Below are 20,130 nucleotides of genomic sequence, written 5' to 3' on the forward strand. Positions count from 1 at the left end.
AATGTAACTGCAGTGAATGGTGATATTAATAATGTATTCATGTGAGACAGAGAGTCGAGCGCAGTGGCCTAAGCTGAGGAAGGTAAGAGGGAGAAAGTGATAGCTGTGAAGAAACAAGGTCGTCAGCATTCCCTCCTGCCTTACTAGTCATTTCATTATCTCATCCCTCTCTCCTCCTCTTTAAAGTAGAAAAAGCGGGAGAGGCTATTGACCCCTCTCTGTGTTCGTGGCAGGCAGCAGGACAAATGAAGTTTCCCCTCAGACCCCCTCCGTATTAATATCATAATTATCCCCACCTCTGTGCCCCCGCCGGCCAGCGCAAACTCCACTGTCTGATTTGATGGAGAGGCGCAAGCAGGGAATTACATTCGATTAGCACTAAACAAGAGAAGGGGACACGGAGCAATAGAATCAATCAGTGCCACCAGGACGGGCCAGATCCTCTGTGTGTGCACGAATCATGACGGCTAGAAAGACTGCTAGCTCATCGAGGTATGCCTTTAAGTATCCGGTTGTGCACACTCCAGCTGTAGCTGACAGCATTTTAAGAGCGGATACATACTGTTATGATGCTTGTGAGGACTTGGGAACCTGCGTGCTTTTTGTTGGAAGTGTTGAAAATATACCACGGTATGGCACAGAGCCCCATTTTCTACCACTATAACTGGAACTTTTTTTGAGTGACAAACCACACAGTCCGCTCTGGGCAGCTCTCTGTCTCAGCAGCAATTTAGATTCATTGTTTGCAACCCCAGATAACTGCGGTGGTACTTTTCTTCAGTCTCAGCCATTTACGGGGATGGGCCAGACATTTTAAAGTGGTCTAATGCCATAGAGAGGTGGAGGTAGCGTGGCGGGGATGAGCAGATTGAGAGTAAGAGGTGAAAAGAACAAAAGAAAATGAATGGAGTGAGAGAGGACCCCCCTCGCAGGTCTTCATTTCTGTCCCCTGTCTCATTACCCAGGCTTTGACTCAATAAAGAGTGGATAAAGAGTGGATAAAGAGGCACACACCCACAGGCTAACCCCCCCCCCCATCCCTAAAACACCTTTCAACAACCTCACTCTGTCTTTCTGCTTCTTGCTTTCTGGCTTTCTTGCACTGTCACACACATTTCCAAAAATACACACATATATACACACACTGTCCCCTTTCTCCCTCTTCTGCTGTTATGTTTTTTTTTTTTTTTTTCCTTTTTTGCTTCAAATCTTTAAATCTATCTTTCTCTCCAGCTCTCCCTTCAGTGGTTTTTTAACCAAACTTTTTAAAAGTTGTGTCCATCTCACTCGCTCTCTCATTCACAGTCTGTCTCTACCCTCTCTGTCCTCTGTGTTCCCTCCCTGTCGGTGCTGTGTAATAGGAGTTATTTTCATCCCTGTCTCTCCGTGACTGTGGCCGCTGGATGGCTGAATATTTACATTTTTCACTCACTGGTGACCTTTCCCTGTTGCCGCTCTGGGAGCTCCAGTCTCCTTGCTGCTCTGCTGTTGACAGACTACTGCCTGCAAATCTCATATGGACACAGCAAATGGTACACAGGGAGTCAGGGACAGAGGGTTCAGAGACTGGAGAAAGGTAGAAAAAGAGAGAGCGAGCATGAGAGAGAGACTGTTGTAACCAGGGCTGACTGTCAGTTGTCTGACTGAAAATGGTTTGAAGAGACAGAGGTGTTGAAGGTCTATCTGCATCTGCCGAGATATGGACTGAAGTGGTGTAATCTTTTACCTCTGGTGTCATCTTGATTGTGGTTCCCTGTCAGCACAGATGGTCTGCAATAAACTGCCTGAAAGGAGATGTAAATCTGGGGCTCCAGGACAGCTTAGTGCCAAGGAAAATACTTGTAAATAAATGCTTTTTGTTGGGCTGCAGAGGCGCTTTTTTGAATGAGCAGCTATGTTTGCTGCACAGCAGAGCCTTATGAGTCATGGAAGGAGATCTGCTGAGCAGAGCGAGGAAAGGAGGCATGAGGGCCAAGGATTCAAATAACCAGTTGTTCTTCGCTGATGCTCCATAGAAACAGGAAAGAAAAGTTGAGTCAGTGAACTGCTCAAAGCTTGATGAGTGTTTATGCGCTTGTATCCTGAAAGTGGCAGAGGGCGCGAGGGGAAATGAAGGCTGTAGTTTTTAAAAGCGACTGACCCGGTGTGCCCCGGCTCTCTGTGTTAATCACTCTCTGCACAGTGTGTCCTCATGTTTCTGAATGTCTGCATGTGTCGTTGCGTTATTGTGTATCTGTCAGGCGTAGCTTTGGCCTGACTCTACTTGCAGATGCTTCCATTCATGATCCTTTGGGCCTGAATTTGGCTGAAAAGGTAGGTTCACATTTTTCTCAGCGTGTCTTAAAACAATGCCCTCGTGCCCATCTGTACATTGAATGAGTTGTCAGCCGTTGAAATGTTCTTCCTCTCCACTCCAATATAAGTTATGGAAGACAGATTCCACAGTCGTCCTTCTGTGCTAAAATGTATTTTGAAGTTCAGATGAAGCTAAACTGAGGATTCAGAAGTCTGAATTAGGCAAATCAAGTGGGTGTCTTCCAGATTTAGAGCCTTTGTGTTAGTATCCCTGCACTGCAGCTCAGCAAGCAAACACAAAAAGGGAAAGGGGGAATTTCATACCAGAAAGACTGCAACTTTGGAAGATACCGGCTTGAGTGACAGAAATTTTGAATGCATTTCTGCATGTAACAAGAAATGTGGATTTGTGCACCATCACTTACACTGAAGGGATCTATTCTTGGCCATTACAGACAAGAGGAATGATTACGGCAGCCAGAAACTGTATCACTGTACATATTGCAATGTCAGTATTATATTAAGATAGACTTGGAAAAAATGTGAAGCTATCCTTTAAAAGAGCTTCTCATACGACCACAAAATGACACAAGATTTCCCTGACAGTTTGCAAATGGAAGCAGATCAAAGATAACAGGCAGCGTTGCCAAACAGTACAAGAGCTTCCTGTGAAAACCCCTCAAGTCTGAACATATATCATTGTGTCTTGTGTTATTTCCAGAATCGGTGATATATTCCACACACAATTATCCCACTGTTTTTCTCGCTTTCATTGAGTTTTTAATAATATAGTGCACCTCTCATCATTTGGAAAATATATTTAAGTGAATATAACCCGAGTGGCTTTGCTGACTGAACTCAGGAGAACCAGGAGGAGACATCCTTTTTATCTGCTGGTGCTGTTATTACTGCCTGTGACACACACGGAGCCAACAGACAGAGCCAGACAGATATAAACAGTTGTTCTTTGAAAGCTTTTGTTTGCTGTGGGAACACTCTAATTATTTTGATTAGTATTTAAGCATTGTTGAGGCCAGTTTTTCCCTTTTGTCTTTTCCCAACCGGTCTGCTCTCCTCTTTTGCTAACAGACATTGTCAGTGGGGTTGGTTAGACTACAAATGAATTTGTCTTCTGGGTCTACTCAGTACAGCAGGGATGTTGTGACAATTCTTGTCTTCAGAAAATACAACTTGGAAAAATTGAACTAGAGGTAATTTAGCAAAAGTGTGTTTATTCCAGATAGATAGATAGATAGATAGATAGATAGATAGATAGATAGATAGATAGATAGACAGACAGAAATAGCAGCAGCTCCGTGCACCCCTACTCTCTCTCCCTCTCTGTGTTTTATGCTCCCTTAAAATTGTGTGTGTGAATGGTTGCACATATCAGGTACCTTCCAACAATAATGGCTGCCATGCTAAACGAGAATGATGAGATGTATTGGGGAGGTGATCAAAGGACTACTATTTACAACCACTCTCAGCCTGCGGACTTGACGACCCACTGTAAGCACACTATACTGTACAGGGAACGTCTTCCATCATGCTTTTACTGCCCATCACTGCAGCTGTTAGACAGGGGAGATGGCAAAGCTTTTAGCAGACTGAGATACCGTCCTCCTGCTGGACGGCGTGTATGGGCAATGCCATCAGAAAAGAGAATGACTGGGAAAGATAAGGGAAATGGAGGCTGGGGAGAGAAAAGAGAAGAGAGAGAGAGCGAGGCGGCGGGGGGATAGGTTGATGTCTGCCTGCTGGCTGTCAAAGGAAAATGCTTCGGTTAAATGGAAACTGATATCATGCAACTCATTCTAGTTTGCGCGGATAGGCTGGGAGAGTTTGAGAGTGAAAGGAAAGTGTGGTGAACTGTAGAGGAGGAGAAGAGGAGTTCTTACCTGGAGCAGCCAGTAGCACCTACGGTGGAAGGTGGGGATGATGGAGGAGTGTACGTAGCAGCCATACAAACACTGCAAGGAAGTGAAACAGAAGAGGAAGAGAGAAAGAGGGACAGAAAGAAAGGACATTACACTTCTGTAAAGTACAGACAATAGGCTGACCTCTCTGCTGACCATGACAGCTGCGACCTTTGAACCCCTGACCTCTTCCCTCCTTACGGTAACTCCCACATGGACCTGCCGGCAGATGGTGATGCTATTGTTCTCAGAAACAAAGCTTGAAGGAGAAAGTGGTTGGGGTTAACGGGAGAACACCTCAGCACCGTCCCAGCATTGCCTCATGACTCCTTCCTTCCTTTCCTTCCCTCTCTTGCACTCTTATCCTGTCCTGCTTGGAGAGAGCCCCTGACAGGATGATTCAGGTGCTCCTTACTCCACCCCTCCCCCTCCCTTTCCCCCCCACCACCCCGCAGGGCACCCTGGCACATAACTAAAGCACAGCGTTATTAATATCCTTATCGTAAACAGATAATACTGTGCCTGGGGGCTTGTTACCGTGGAGAGAGCTAGGCAGGGCTGATAACGCCTCCCGGTATCGGACAGAGGGGCCAGGAGACATTTTTCAACAGCCGGCTGCAGAGGCAAACGCAGCGAAGCACCATTTCAGCGAGGAACAGGAGCAAAGCAGCGCTTATCCTCTTCCAGTCCTCTCTTCTCCTAAATCCTTCTCTGGGAGACCCACGGCCCCGGCTCCCAGGTGACCCAGAGGGATGGCTAGCCTACTTTTGCTTGTTTACAACAAGACTCTACAGCATTCTCTCCCCAAGCCCTCACCAGCGAGGAAATAGGCTGTGATTTTGTGCGATACAATATTTGTGGAAGGTGAGGGTAGGGTGGATTGCTCTTAAGACAGGATGCTTTGCTCTTACAGCAATAAATCAAACAAGCAGGTCTGGAGGGTTGAGCTTCACTCCAATCCACTTTGGTATAACTGTTTGTTTAGAAATCAGGAGAAATCACAGCTGGGATGATACATGCACTGTTAGTCAGAGTGTGTGCGTGCACAGACAGTCACACACAGCTTCATTATTCAGTCGTTGTGTGTTCAATAAGTTAAGGTGGGTTTCCTTGGGCACCGGAGATGTGAATTGGTCGGCAGGGGGGAAGGGGACAGGAGTGGGGAAAGAGGGATGGAGGGTGGAGGGGCAGGGGCCACACTGCTTGGAGGACCATGTGATAAATAGCTGCCTTGAAGTGTGTTATGTGCTCGTCTTGTTTAACTAAAACCTAGTTAAAAAGAGCAGGGCCTGCAGAGGAAGTCAGTCTGTACAAACACTCATTTGCCAACATCAAACCGTCTGATTAATTATACAAGCGTACCGCTGCACAGCTACATGGACTGGGAGCATGGTGAGAGACGCATTACCCAGCTAAAAAAAACCCCAAACACATCGCACAGATGCACAAACACGTGTGTGTGTGTGTGACTGTGCACGCGCGTGACCAACACATTCACGCATCCTATGACCAATTCACAAACAACCAAAGTCAGATCAGCCTGTTTCTCCAGGTGTTCCATTGTTCCAATCACATCTATTGTGAACTGATTTCAATACTACCAAACTGTACGCGTGAGAGTTTGAGATAGTGAAGGCATGCAGACTTCCTCCTTTTCTTATTTTTTCGCTGTACTCTCATCCATTACAGCTGTCTGAAATAGGATGTATGCCTCCTCCCACTCCCATAGCTCTGCCATCCATTACTCCACGCTGGCAACAGACAGACACTTCCTCCCACTCCCACAGTGCATTGAACATCACATTACTACAGTCAGCCACAACTGCTAGCAGCTCACACATTTCTGCTGTGCAGTTTTGTTAGTATTTATGTCATAAACTATACTTTGTGCTCTTTTCAGGGATTAGGCAGTTGTGATGCAATAAGGCATTAAAGTGTTCATGAATTTCACTACAGTCATGTGTTGCAATACTTCTGTGGAAGGTGCTTACAAACAGAAATGCCACCATTCGATATTTGACTTTAAATCTCAGCACCAACGCTGACACGCACACCGTGTGACCCCGCACTCACTTCCACTGCGCGCAGAAAATGGCAGACTTGTTTTTAATGCTGCATGTGTGCTAAATAAACTTGCTGTCTTGTTAATTCTGATTACAGAGAGTTTATTGATATATCATGGTTAATACTACTCTAGCCTAAAGCGCTTGGCCCACTGAGAGCAGGCTGTGGTGTGGCTGCGTGCAGTTGGATGAGGCTATGGCAGGATTGACAGGTGGGCCAGTGCAACAGGCCTCTGTGACTAGGGCGACTGGGGAGTGAATAAATTAGCCCCCAGGCTGCTTTGCTCTCCCTCTGTTTACTCCATTTCTCAACCACACAAAGCAGCGTGCCAGACAAACAAGCAGCTTAAAGCATAACACAACTGTTGCACCTGTCAGTGCCGATATACAGTAGGCATCAAACACATTTGCACGCACACCAAAGCTTGTGCTCCCTCACCCTCCCACCACACTCCCACACACACACACACACACACACACACACACTCATACACACACATGCAGAATTTGACAATGAGTTCTTTAAGCACAAAACCACACCGACTCAGAAACATTCACAGAAGCGCAGACACACTCTGTTACACTCACGCACACATCCTTTCGCACACATACGCAATCACAATAGACCGAGATAGAAAGGCCAGCCAAGATACTTTTGAGAGCACAAGCACGCCCACATACACAAAGCTCATCATACTCGAGGGCTTATCAGTAATTCAAGACGCATATCAGTTACTGGTGTTTCTGCTGCTCTCTGCATGCTGAGCGTCTGGGTGACAAAGTGACGGCAGCAGAACCATTATTTGCTGTCTTTGGGCTGTGACAGATGACAGCACATCACAGGGCAAGCAATTAAACCATAATTATACACACATACACACATATCCTCTCATAAAAGTGCAGTTTCCCAGTGTGTAATTTTTGAGGCGCCGCTGACACAGAAACAATGAAATAAATACATAGGTGTGCATATGCACACACACACACACACACACACACACACACACACACACACACACATACATACACAAACACATTCACTCACATGTGAATGTATTATTGGTTTACTGTTGTGTCGGGGGTGCAAATGAGACACAATAGAACAATGACACACGGTTTATAGAAGCATTCACAAGCAGCGTGTCCATAATGTATTCATGTGCTGTCAATGCAGACAGCAGGAAAAAAGAGTTACAGCGACGTGTGTCCTCCAAAGTCAGACACTGATGCAGCAAATTCATTTGGTGCTGTCATTCAAGCAAGCGGCCAAGGCGATGAAACTCTGCCTTGGCCCAATGAGAGGGTATTATTGCCTGGCCTGAACACGCCCCCCCCTCGGGGTGTTAAAGCGGTCCTGAGTAGAGCAGGATCGCAGTTCACGCGGGGCAAGCGGGGCAGACAGGCCAGTGATAAACAGTTCGGCCTAAATAAAGCCTTCAGATGTAACGGCAGGGCCACCACCGGTTACCTGTCCTGCCTCTGGAGGCCACCGCTGCCCCTGGCCCGCCTGCTGCCCTGGCGACACCTCACTTACATTCATCCATCATGGCTGACAGCTGTCAGGCACAGCTCAAGATGTGTTAGTAAAATGCAAAGTCTGTGGAGGCAAGACCGGCACTGGTTATAGTGAGACTGAGAGAGAGGGGAAACTCTCTCATTAGACCATAATGATGTGTGAAGACAGACCTAATCAGAGCGTGGCACCTTATTTATGTTGGCAATTTGCTGTTTTCCTGCAGTGATGCAAACATCTTACTGTCAGAGGCTGCCACACATTTGTCTGTCTGCTGGATTGTCAGTCTAACTGGGAAGAACACACACACACACACCCATGCAAGCACACACATACACACACAGACAACATGCTTGGCATTTTGTTAAAAAACTCTTTCTTGCTGATTTTTATTCCCCTGCGTCCAGCTCCCTGTTTCCATCTATCATCTGTCCAGCCAGCTCTTTCAAGGATAGTTTTATCATTGACTCACGTACGACTCGTGTGTCCTTAAATGTCTCCTTAGCCTAAAACTTCTTCCCACGTATCATCACTCTGGACACGAATAATCTACAGTCAGATCCCATAAAAATTTTCACCCTTCGCTGTATTGAGTGAGCGCTTCGCACTATTATACAGTTGTTGACATGGACATCCACCTGGTAAAGTCACTTCTGGCTCACTGCTTCATTAGAGGGAATGTATCATTTTTTTTTGTGTGTACTTCTCCGTGTGTGCATGTCTGCATATGTCTGTTCACATGGATGCCTGGGGCAGGTGATTCAGCCTGGGGCACAGCAGCATAAATAGAGCTCACATAGCAGCCAATCAGGCAGCACTATCAAACCCCATCAGTGGAGGGAACGCAAAATCCATACTCAATAGAGATTCATGGACCATGCAAGATTCAAGCTAGCCTGGACATTGACAGCATCCATGATGACTATTGATCAACCAACGATTTCTGGCTCTATACAGACGTGATTAGATGACTTACGGCTAAAAAGTGCCACTTCCAGTTTGGAGGATGAGCTCATTTTCGACTTATACCGTAAGGCTCTGCATTTCACCTGCTGTCTTTACAGTCAGTCGCTGTTCTCTGCTCTCTCCCAATCGTTCAGCAGGAATCAAATTATCTCTAGTGTCTGGTAGGGTGGCACTATGCCCAGAATGCCCATAATATACAGTATCTAACTTGCATTTTGGATTCAGAGAGAAATGTTCAGCTCCTGTATGTTACTGGCACAATGACTGTGGCTTTTATCTCAGCTACTGCCTTCTCTATTAAGATTCTTCTCCTTCTCCATAGCCCTTTAAATAAGCCACTACTTGTAAAGTTGTAACAGTATCATTCTTCAGTGCATCTGAAGACTTAAGCAACGGTTGATGAGACATTATACATAATAAATCAAAAGAGGCTTAGATTTATCTCCCCGGTCCTCTCCGTTGGACCAGCTGCAGCCTCTAAATCAGTCAAAACTGAGCGGGCTACAAAATGAATTGGCAGGCTGCACCCGAGCTGAAGGAGGAAATGAAAAACAAACCAAAATTTCTCAACAAAGCAAAACAAATGATGCTCTGGAAAAATGCATGTGTTATGGAAATGACCGGCTCTAAAAATAGCGTACTCCTTGTAAAATAAACACAAACAGTTGATAAACAGGCCCTGAAGAGGAGAATTAATTAGCCACGCTGGACGCGTAAACACAGCTATACATCAAGTTCAAGAGGAAAACAATAACAGGGCTGAGGCAGTTAGAGAGGAACCTCTGACCACCTGCCATACTGAAAACCCAGAGTCTCTCTGGCCTCATTCCTGAAGCTGAGGAAGACACGAACAAATTCGAGACAAATGAGGGAAAAGGCATTTCAGGGCAGAGATCTGTTGTGATGAAGTTGGGTATACGAGTTATATACTGTATTGGGCAGAGGCCGACACGAGAGTGGAATGAGAGACAGAGGACAGAAAAGAAGAACGGAGACGGAAAGACAGACAAAGGGATGTGAGATTTACAGCAGCGTTTCTGCACGTGCCAGAGGAAAGTCATGCACACGGCCATGCACGTCTGTCTCCCTGACTGAAGACACGGTGTCTGTTGATGCTAATGCTAGCCAGCTGGGCTCACGGCCAAAGGCATTAAGTGGAATCGAATTCCACCAAACTAGCTTTAATCAGCAGGTTTTTAAGGTTAGAATTACTCTCCCTCTCCTCCAGCCCGCTGGCCAAGGTTAAAGCAGACACAGGCAGGGGCTGGGCTCAGCTAATGGGATGGAAGGGTGGCATGGGGCCTACGGCATGCCACCATACACCAACAGACACTAACACACAAAGGCGCAAAACACACATAGGCACAAACACAGCTACTCACTTCAGTGTCTACCAACTTACACCTGCAAATAACAGCAATGCACATACACCTGCAGAAATGGAAAGACAGGTCTACCTGCGTGTGCCTGTACATGTGCAGGACAAACACACAGATATGCATAATGCATCCGAGCATAAGTGCACTGACACACAGTGACACAAGCTTCATAAAAATTCTCAGAAGGAACAGGGCACAGCCAGACTACATGTAAAATTCATCATCATCATCCAAGCAACATCATTATTGACAAAAAAAAAAGAAAAAAAGAAGAGCTGAGAGTAAGAGACTAATGAGTCCATACTTGTGAGTTTATATCACATGTACATTTTTGTCTTTAGTTCATCGATTCCCTGACATCTCAAGCTATAAATAGCCAGCGTAGGTGAAGAGTGAAAAGATGGATGGAGGCCATAAATGTAAATGTATGAGCTTTTATAGACTTAACTATCTGTGCCTGCATAAACAAATCAGACTGCTTATCAGATATTCACGCATATAATGTTCCAGGTAACAGGATCCAGTGACAAATAGATATATCATAGAGCTTACCTACACATTAACTCATACAACAAACAAACCTTGACCTGTTTTCTGTAGCTACATCTGTTCTGAATGTAGCACTGCATAAAGGCCTATTCACTTAAAGTAAGGCTAACAAGAACGTTGAAAAGCTTAGCTGAAAAAGAGAGGTGAAACGGCTGAACGAGTGAATGCTGTATGTCAGGCTGTTTTTTTTTATTTATTTTTTTATACTTCTCAAAGAGCCGGCAGAAGCCTTGCCTTGACCTCAGCCTACAACAGCGGTCAACACATTGATGCATGTCAACAAAGGAAGGCTCAGTAAACTTCGCAGCGCTCCTGACAGCTTCTCAAAAGTCAAACTGTGTTTCTATAGTACCCACACTATGAGCAGAGGCCCGAACGGCAGTGGTAGCAAATGCTCTCTCTCCACATCCCCTCAGTCAGGCTTTCGTTTTTCTTTGCTTTCTACTCTCGTCAACTGCTCGACACACGAGAAAGTGGCATTACTTTGGAGAGACATTAATTTAGCTCAAGTCGAGTCTGTTTCGAAACACTAACAGTCTTGCAAATTTGTGGCTGCACTCGCTGCATCTTGATAAAGCAAAACAGTCTATATGACGAGATCAGCAAATTATACTAATGTGAGGGATGACAGGTTACAAATGGATGTTAAGTATATGTGTTAAAGGTAAAATGGCAAATGGAAAGCTGTCATTATCTCAAGACCCCACTTCCTTATCACCTGACCTTTGAGCTGACCTCAAGTTTTTCCGTCTAGAACAGACATGTAAAAAATGTCTTGCAGCAAAAAGAGTAATGAGCATCTGTTTGCATTAAGAGCCTGGAGCTATCAACCGTGACAGGCACTTCATTCCATTAAAAGATAGGGTAATGGATACAGCAATCAGCTTATCGTGCCACATCTTAAGGACTTGAGGTCAGAGGTCAGGTTTGAGCTGTCATTTTTGGTGGGTGGGAAACAGCTGAGTCTAAGAAGACTTTCCCGTAGCGGGCGTCTCCATCGCGCTTAGTCAAACCCAAATGCATGTGCTGGAGAGTGGCCAAAGGGATATCAACACAGGGCATGGATATGAATTCAACTGCATGGAAACAGGGATGGAGGGGAGAGAGAGTTCCAGGTACAGATGTACTAGGCAAGCAGCAAAAAAAAAAAAAAAAAAAGATTTGCTGCTATTTTCTGTTTACTGACATTGTCCTCAAAAGCTGGGCTCCGACTGGTCCTCAAGGCATGTCCTGTAATTTAACATTAAATAATTAATTAATGAAAGCGTCACATGGTGAGGCTGCTGTTGCTGCTTAATAAACATAGATGGCATTGTTTGAGTCTGTATGACCGCCCATTAACCTTCCCTTGTGTTAGCTGAGGTAAGGATAAAAGTGCCACTGTGTGGAAAAGGGGAGCACGTCCTCTGAATTAATGAGACCAAACCATCCAGTCCACCGTTTCCCCCTAAAACACACACAGACGCGCACACGTACACACACGCGCGCGTGCCGGAGACCTGCTGAAGATGACATCACAGGCTAAGCCTCCCTGCCGTGGGTTATGCCAGGCAGACATGCTGCCTAATTGTAAGAGAGAGTCTAGATTTGTAATGCTCCACAGTTCTGTTAGGGCTGATTAGCGGAGGCTCACGGCTTCTCCCCCTGCCGTGATCTATAGGCACTCCAAATTTCCAATATCTCCGGTGTGAGCAAGGAAGAGCTGAGAGAGACTGTAAATCATGACAAGACCTACTGAGCGGAGGAGAGAAAAAAAGGATGGATGGATAGATGGATGGAATCGGAGAGAGAGGGAGCGAGCAACACGGATAGACACCCAGCCTGTGCGAAAACATGAAGGGGGGAGAGGAATGGAGAAAATTATTGAGGGAACAAGGTGATGGGAGAGGGAGTAGTGCACATATAGAGGAGAGAGGAGCGCACATCAGGGAGACATGAGAGAGTTGGGGAGGAAAGAAGAGAGGAGAGGAAAGGAGATATGATTACCACGGAAACAGCAAGAAGAAAATTCCCGCCGGGGAGAAAGAGACAGAGAGTATGGAGCAGACAAAGAGGAGAAAGAGCATGGGGGGAAGAAAGGGAGTGGGAGGACAGAGAGACACAGAGAGAGAGAGAGACAGAGAGAGGAGAGGATAGAATGAATGCTAACAGGGAGCCCAAACCCAGTACTGAGGCTTTATCCTTCACAGGCGGAGGAGCAACAATCGCAAACACATTTTCTCTCGCCCTGGCCCTAAGAGAGATAAAAAAGCAATTTGTATTCTATTCCTATTCAGCGTCGCTTGGCCTGTTTCTCTGCCTGCATATTTGTAAACACAGCTTTGTCAGAGCAGCTTAATCTTCCCAACACAAACACAGACTACAGGAAGGAGGGGCGAGAAAGGGTGAGGAGGGGTGAGGTGGGAAGAACAGTGATGAGAGGAGAGGAGGGTAAAGGACGAGTGAGAGGGAGGGCGGGAGGGTGAGGAAGGGAGGGGAGGTTTCTGGAGCAGCGTAGGGTCGTAGAAGAAGCCGAGCGGGGCATCAAGGATCAGAACTCGTTTCCGTCTGTGCTGCCACAGGATGCCCCTGTGTCAAACTCTGAAAGTCCCATTGTGTGACGTACAAACACACACACGCACACACCATTGCTTGACCCGTTCTCCCCGTCGTCTCTCTACCCACTGGCCTTAAAGTCCAGCAGGCCGGATCACTGACAGAAGCAAAAGCGTTCCTCATCACACGGCCTGGATGTGACAGATGGAAGAGGCGGGCCCTCGTGTTTCCTTAACTGTCGCCATGCCTCGATTTAGTGCTTGTGCAGCACATTCAGCATGGCGCTCACAGGTATGCGCTTCCAGGCTTCAGGGGAACCAAAGTCCGCGTTCTAACACATCGCCGCTACCGACGATACATTAAAGCAGAGAGGCTGAAATGGGGAGAGGGAGAGGGAGAAAGAGAGGGGACTTGGAAGCGGCGATCGTCTGGGTGCACATTCGCTCACAGAGGCGTGAAATTAGGCAGAGCGACACCTGCCAATACGCATTGCATTAAAGCGCACTAGGTTCACCCCACTCTTTGGCCTTCCATATTGCTCTGTATCTTTCTCTCATTCTATTCCTCCATACCCTGAGATCTCTTTATTATGGCCCACAGTGCCCAATTAAAGACTGATAGCTGCCCCATCCACTCCCAGCACTGTGGGGAAGATGGCGCTGCACTTCAGAGCGTGGCAACAACCCTCATCAGCTTCTGTGCACTCTGCTTCTGTCCCCACCCCTCCTCTGCCCCGGCAGCACCCAGCACACCCAATTTGGACAGCCGGGCTCAGCGGGGGGATTAGAAGGATTGAGAACAATGACAGTAATGACATCGATCATGGGAAGATGGAAACAGCAGCGAGCTCACCCAGACCGTATATTCTGCCTCCAATGTCATGTCCTGTGTGCAGAGCTGCAACTCCAACAACATATCAACCAACTGAATTGAAAAAAAAAAGTAATAATAAACCTGGCTGTGGAGCTGTTTTTCTGTTAACACACACACCCTTGAGTTTGGGCCTATCAGGGCTTCTAAAAGGTCAACAGCATTATACTGAAAACAAAATGTGTTATGGAGCTGTCAGCTACATAGATAACCAGTGAGGCACATACAGTATTGACAAAATGTTGCTGGGGAGCCAAGCTAACTTTATTCCTTGTTTGCTGCTGCCATGGTTTCAACAAGTGTTGACCCAAGACAACATGTCCTTTGTGGAATATTAATGTCTGTATTTCACTGTAGATGAGCATATAGCCAAAAAACTTTGCCAATGCTCATACTTCTGACTGCATGTGTGTGGGGGAGACAGAGAGCCCTGCAGACAGACGCAAAGCCAAACACACAAAAGACAGATTTGGAGAGACGGGGAGTGCCACAAACAGACAGAGAGACAAGCACAGAAAGACAGGGAGAGCCACAGACACACAGCAGGCAGATGGAAGAGCCTGAGAGCCCCCGGGCAGCCCTGTGATGAAGACAGTGGGGAACGCAACTGAAGGAGCCCATGTTATGTTCGGATTGTGATGAGGAGAAGGAAGGGGCGGTTGGTTACGCGGGTGGGGTAGGCAGACAAGAGAGAGGGAATAAGAGAGAAAGAGTGAAGAGAGAGAGAGGGGAAAAATCAGCCAGTGAGCCAAAAAGAGGGAAAGGAAAGCAAATGAAAAGTGACACTTTAATTCAGAGGGTTTCTTCTGCCTGAGTTATTATGAGATGTTTGTAAGCTGGCTTGTTCATGCATCTCCCCTGGCCTCGTGCCTAGCTGACTCTCACTGAGGAGACCTGTGGCGCTAACCTGTCTTTATCTGAGCTGCACAGCAGGGGACAGCACTCTGCCACCATCCTCTGCTTTGATCCTCCCACTTCCACCATGGCTGCCTCACTGCCTTCTCTCCCCCCATTCCTCCCTCCTTTATTCCCTCCTCCACCATCGCTCATATGCAAAATGTCTCTCTGTGTCCTGTTGCTGCTTTGATATGACCAAAGTCCTCCATACTCCCTCCACTCTTAATTAATTACGATTACTCTAATCTGGAAGGCAAAGGTTAGCTTTAGCTTCACAGAAACACTTCTGGACACAGCGGTGCACTCGTGCTACACGTAAAGATAACCGCTGAGAGGACAGAGAAACAGAGAAAAGACATTAAATGGAGCGAACGCATGTGCATGAGGAAGATATGCACACAGAAACAGAGACGTAGCAAGAGAAATGCAGTGCGAAGATCAGAGGCCCATAGAAACAAACAGAAGGAGAAAGGAAAATGGGACTGAGACTGAAATGATTTGACATTCTGGCTGGGCAGAGCTTGGTGTTTGAAGATGGGAGCCTGACCAGGGTATGTGATTTCCACTGTAGGAGAAGGAAGGCCATGAGGGCTGTTTTGGACTGGGGCAGCAGCAAGGGAGCAGACAGATAAAGGAGACAGACAGATAAAGGAGGCAGACAAATAGAGGAAGGGAATTATAGGCGCACACAGATACATGGGCTAAAACGTACCTGAAGTACCAGACAGGTACAATCTGGCAGCCAAAACAGACAAGGATGGAGGAGGGAGGGGGCAGGGGCCTGAGTGTAGCAAATTCAATCAGGCAGAGAGATGCACACACACACACACACACACACACACACACACACACACACACACACACACACACACACACACACACACACATACAAATACAGGTGCATCCAGACAGACAAGAACATGGATAGATGCACTGTATGAATACACAAAGGGGGTGTGATGAGAAATGTAACAGTAGAGCAGAAAGGGAAAAAGGACCCAGAGCAAAGTCAAAGTGAGAATGAGGGAGAGAGAGGCAGAGAGAGAGACAGAGACAGACGCAGAGATGGTGGTGGTGGGGTATTAAGTTGGAGTGCCGACAGGTCTCCAGAGGTTGTAATATATAGCATCGTTTCAATCTCTCAACAGCAACTACAGCCCTCCTTTTTCATATCCTTCCACAGTCTGAGGACAGAGAGATACTTCTGTCCTTCAGAGCCAAATCGGCATTCAAGATGATATAATGTGCTCATTTTTTGACATTATATCCCCAAATCTGGATGGTTATTTGTGGCTGGATGTGCTCTCCGTCCCCATTCTCTCTGAAAATCTCAAGGTTACTAATGGTAAAGGATGGATATAAAATGCCAACGTCAAGCACGTTTCTATGTTTGTCTTGTGCTGTTTCCCCTCTCCCACAGAGGTTCGAGACCAATGGTTGATTTATCTGCTGCATGCACCATTAATCCTGGGACCATGCATGCCTCTGCTGAATAATTGATCTCTGTGCTACTGTAACTAAATCCGTCAAAACAATGACACCCCACCTCCTTCTCTTCTTCTCCCTTTACTTCCTCTTTACCTCTCTCTTCGCCACCACCTTCCCATACCTTCACAATACTGGAGTTGTTCTAAAAAAAACATAAATCTAGTACAGTGTTTTCACAGTTTTCTGCCCAGTACAATTGGGGAAGTGAAGAGTTAGGGTTAGTTGGAGTGGTGTTTTATGTGTGTGGCTCTGGCATTCAACCACCAGAGGGAGTTTCCCCCTGACTGTGTATATAAGCATCCTAAGAGGAAGCCCGGCCGCTTGCCCAAATACACAAAACAAAACATAAAGATGTAGTTGACAGGGTAATCTGACAATGCCAACACCTCCACTCTACAGTCCTGGCAGCCAAGTGAGTGGGAGCCGAGAGAAGCTGTGACCTCCTAAGGTGATCAGCTCTCAGCTCTCTGTCTAGACCTCAACAAACAGCTGCTCGGTCTGGAGCAGAAGGGAAACAATGACCCTTAATTTATGTCCACACCCCTCCTTCCTCCCTCCTTCTGCCTGTCTCTTTGACTTGTTTTTGCATACTGCATTTAAAGTAATAAGTACAGTATCTCCTTGAATGCCACAGAGCTATAAATCAGAGGAAAATAGACCTGTCATCTTAGTAAACAATGCATGGGACCAGTTATCATTAAAAACAAAAGAGTTCTTGAGGAGGCCTAGCCATGCATACGGATGAAGACGGGACCAATCTCCTTGGTTCGCCCTAAGCTTCTGGCCTACACACTGGAGGCACACGTACACATATGCACATGCACAAACACACACCTGAGCAAACAGAAGGAGGGCAAACAAATACTGCTTCATTTTCTAATTTTAAGATGTCTAATATTATCTTTGTCACTCATATACAGCCATTACAGAGGCTATTTTAGATGAAGCTTTCGCACAAAAGTGAACGTATTACTGATGTCCGTATATCAAAACGACCATTAAAAGAGAAATTGAAAGAGAGCTGCACCATACAATCAAAACCACAGAATACATTCACTTTTGAAAGGCAAAAAGAGCATTGTGTCTTTGACTTTTCAAAGTAAAATACAGTGTGCAGTTGCGAGGGAATTGGATCTCGAAGACATTGAAAGATGTTGATGTCCCCAGACCTCAATGCATGGATAACGGCTTCACAAATAACAGTTTGATTATGATATTTACGCTGTATAATGACTTCTTATGACAAATAGCGTACGATCACGGAGTCATTCAATCATAACATGTTGGTCGAAGTGACATTACTAAGATTTAGGTCAGCGCTTGGAAAATGAGCTCCGGATTCGATTGCAGAGACGACATTGTTCAATGTCACGACAGTGCCATGAAAATTTAGCATCATTTGTTATGTAGTGCCATCAATGTTTATGACAGCCAATCCATCGTCAAGTAAGCTGTATGTCAACCTTTATGTCAGCTTTATGACACATGGATCGCAAGAAATGTCAGGGAATGTCATCTCTGTGTTCCCAGGCGCCCGGGCACATGTGATGGATACAACACTGAGAAAGAAAATCACAGTCTTTAACACATGTTTGCAGAGCAGAGTTCAAATCCCCTTCATGTTAATCAGGCGCCACTGTTTCTGTGCCCCTGTGTAAGGTGGCAGGCGGATGGCTCCAAGCAGCGATTTGCATGCAAAGCTGCATATCCTCCTTCCATAGCAGGGGCCCCTCAGGTGTAACTGAGTGGAGGTTCCTGGTGGCACTCTGCCCTCTCCCTGCCTAAATGAGATTGGGCTGGAGTCCCCCTCATCTCTGTGTGCAAACCTCCCCTTGCTTTTCCAAAGGGAGCACAGACATAGACACTGGAGTGAGATACAGAGGTCAGCAAGACAGACTGAAAGAGAGAGGGGAGAGACAGAGAGAGAGAGTGTGTCTGGTCTTTAGTCAAGAGACTTGGACTAACATTTACCCAGCTGCTGATTTCATGATCCACGATGAATACTGCAGCCGGAGTTTTAGATGATCCCTCCTCTAGCTGATGATGACAGTAATGGAGTCATCCTCCTCCTAGAGCTAGAAGTTACTCTAAAGCTGCCACCGTTTGAGAGCAATTGCTACGACCCATTAGCTAAAACAAGGTGTATCCCTGAGTGATACTTGATGAGAATGAAGATGGCCATACATCTGTGTACACAGTGCCCACAAACAGGCCTCCAGCACTAGTTGTGCTGTACAGTAATAGGCTTCGGTGTGGCCTGTAAAGTGCTGCGACTGCATTTTTGGAGTGGGTAGAAATGCAGTGCTACAGAGTTCATAAAAGGGAATCTGGGAGGAGATGGGGGGGAAAAAATCTGTGCAAACAAGAATCTCTGTCTCAAGTCTTCTTTAAGTCTAATGCAGGTTGTTATCTGTCAGGGAGAGCTGAGACATGCTCCCTTATCAATACACACACATATACACACACTATAGGCACACAGAGACTTAATTAAAGTCCCTTCTCCATCTGATGAACATGGTTAGGCTGTGTTGTCTGTCTCTGCCTTGTGATAAATTTATTTTGCCTGCAAGATATGAGCCAGTTGAGCTGTGCATGTCAGCCTCTGTCTGCAGCTGCCGTCCTTCAGATACAATTGGTGACAGAGGGGTCCAGCACATCCTCTGCGGGCTACATGAGGACTAACATGTTCCAGTGGCTCCTCCCACCGCCAACCCCCCTCTTCCTCAAGAGGCCCCAGCGCTCCTGCCCTGTCTCATTATGTGGGCGAGATGTTTGGGGGTCTCTCTGTGCCATCCTGTCGCACTGTCAGCAAGCATAATGCCTCTCAGTGGGCGCCCTAGCTACTGCGGCACACAGTTTGTTTCTGTGTGTGTGTCTGTCAGTGTGTGGATGATTTCCTCAGCCACAGACTCCCTTTTCTCTCCTGCTGGATTCTTTTCACATAGCTCAAAAACAAGGCAAGGAAGGGGTGGCTATCACCGTCCAGAGGGTGTCCACACTAATGCACAGCTCAAATGTCACTCAATTTTCAACTGACCAGTGTAAATACAATACCTAGATTTGTCTATGTGTCTTTTCAATTTGCGCCCACAGCTGAGGGTAAAATTTAATTTAGTAAGGAGATTTACACAACCAAATGACAGCGGGGCGTTGGGGAACGCTAGCGAGAGTTGCCATCCAGCCTGCAGATTAATAAAAGCCTGTGTCAAGATCTGCAGGATGACAACCAGACGGCACAAAACTAAAGCAAAACAATCAACTTCTTGAAAAGGCTTAAAGGACATTTAATATATTTACTGGCAAACATAAACATAAATTGACACTGGGAGGCTGTGGGGAGTGAATACAATATCTCTGATTGCTATTACTGGCATAAGCAATGACAGTGTGCACTAGATTGGTATGGTATATTGAATTTCATGTTCTTTGAAATGGAGTCTGAAATGTGAGATTTGTCTTTTGCCTCTGAATAGCTCACACCACACCCCCCCCTCATTCTCTCTCATTTGGAGACTGGCACATTCAGTTAACTAATGTGCAGTATATGGCAGTGCTACACTATTACCCCATTCTCTCAACGGCCTGTCGAAAGGATGGAACATCAGATGTGATTTGGAGATGCTTTCTTCTTGTTTCCGTTTCACATCAGAAACGTACCT

General features: G+C 46.2%; 1 protein-coding gene across 6 annotated transcripts in view; it reads right to left on the minus strand.

Annotated features, from left to right (window-relative positions):
• Positions 1–20,130, minus strand: part of camta1a (calmodulin binding transcription activator 1a) — a 275,197-nt gene that overhangs the window by 55,044 nt on the left and 200,023 nt on the right. For all 6 annotated transcript variants that reach the window (XM_076740402.1, XM_076740400.1, XM_076740401.1 and 3 more), the window contains one exon: positions 4,194–4,265. In XM_076740402.1, the coding sequence (XP_076596517.1) occupies positions 4,194–4,265 (72 nt within the window). The remainder of the gene's footprint in view (positions 1–4,193; positions 4,266–20,130) is intronic.

Source organism: Chaetodon auriga, chromosome 10 (assembly GCF_051107435.1).
Source record: "Chaetodon auriga isolate fChaAug3 chromosome 10, fChaAug3.hap1, whole genome shotgun sequence".
NCBI lineage: Eukaryota > Metazoa > Chordata > Actinopteri > Chaetodontiformes > Chaetodontidae > Chaetodon > Chaetodon auriga.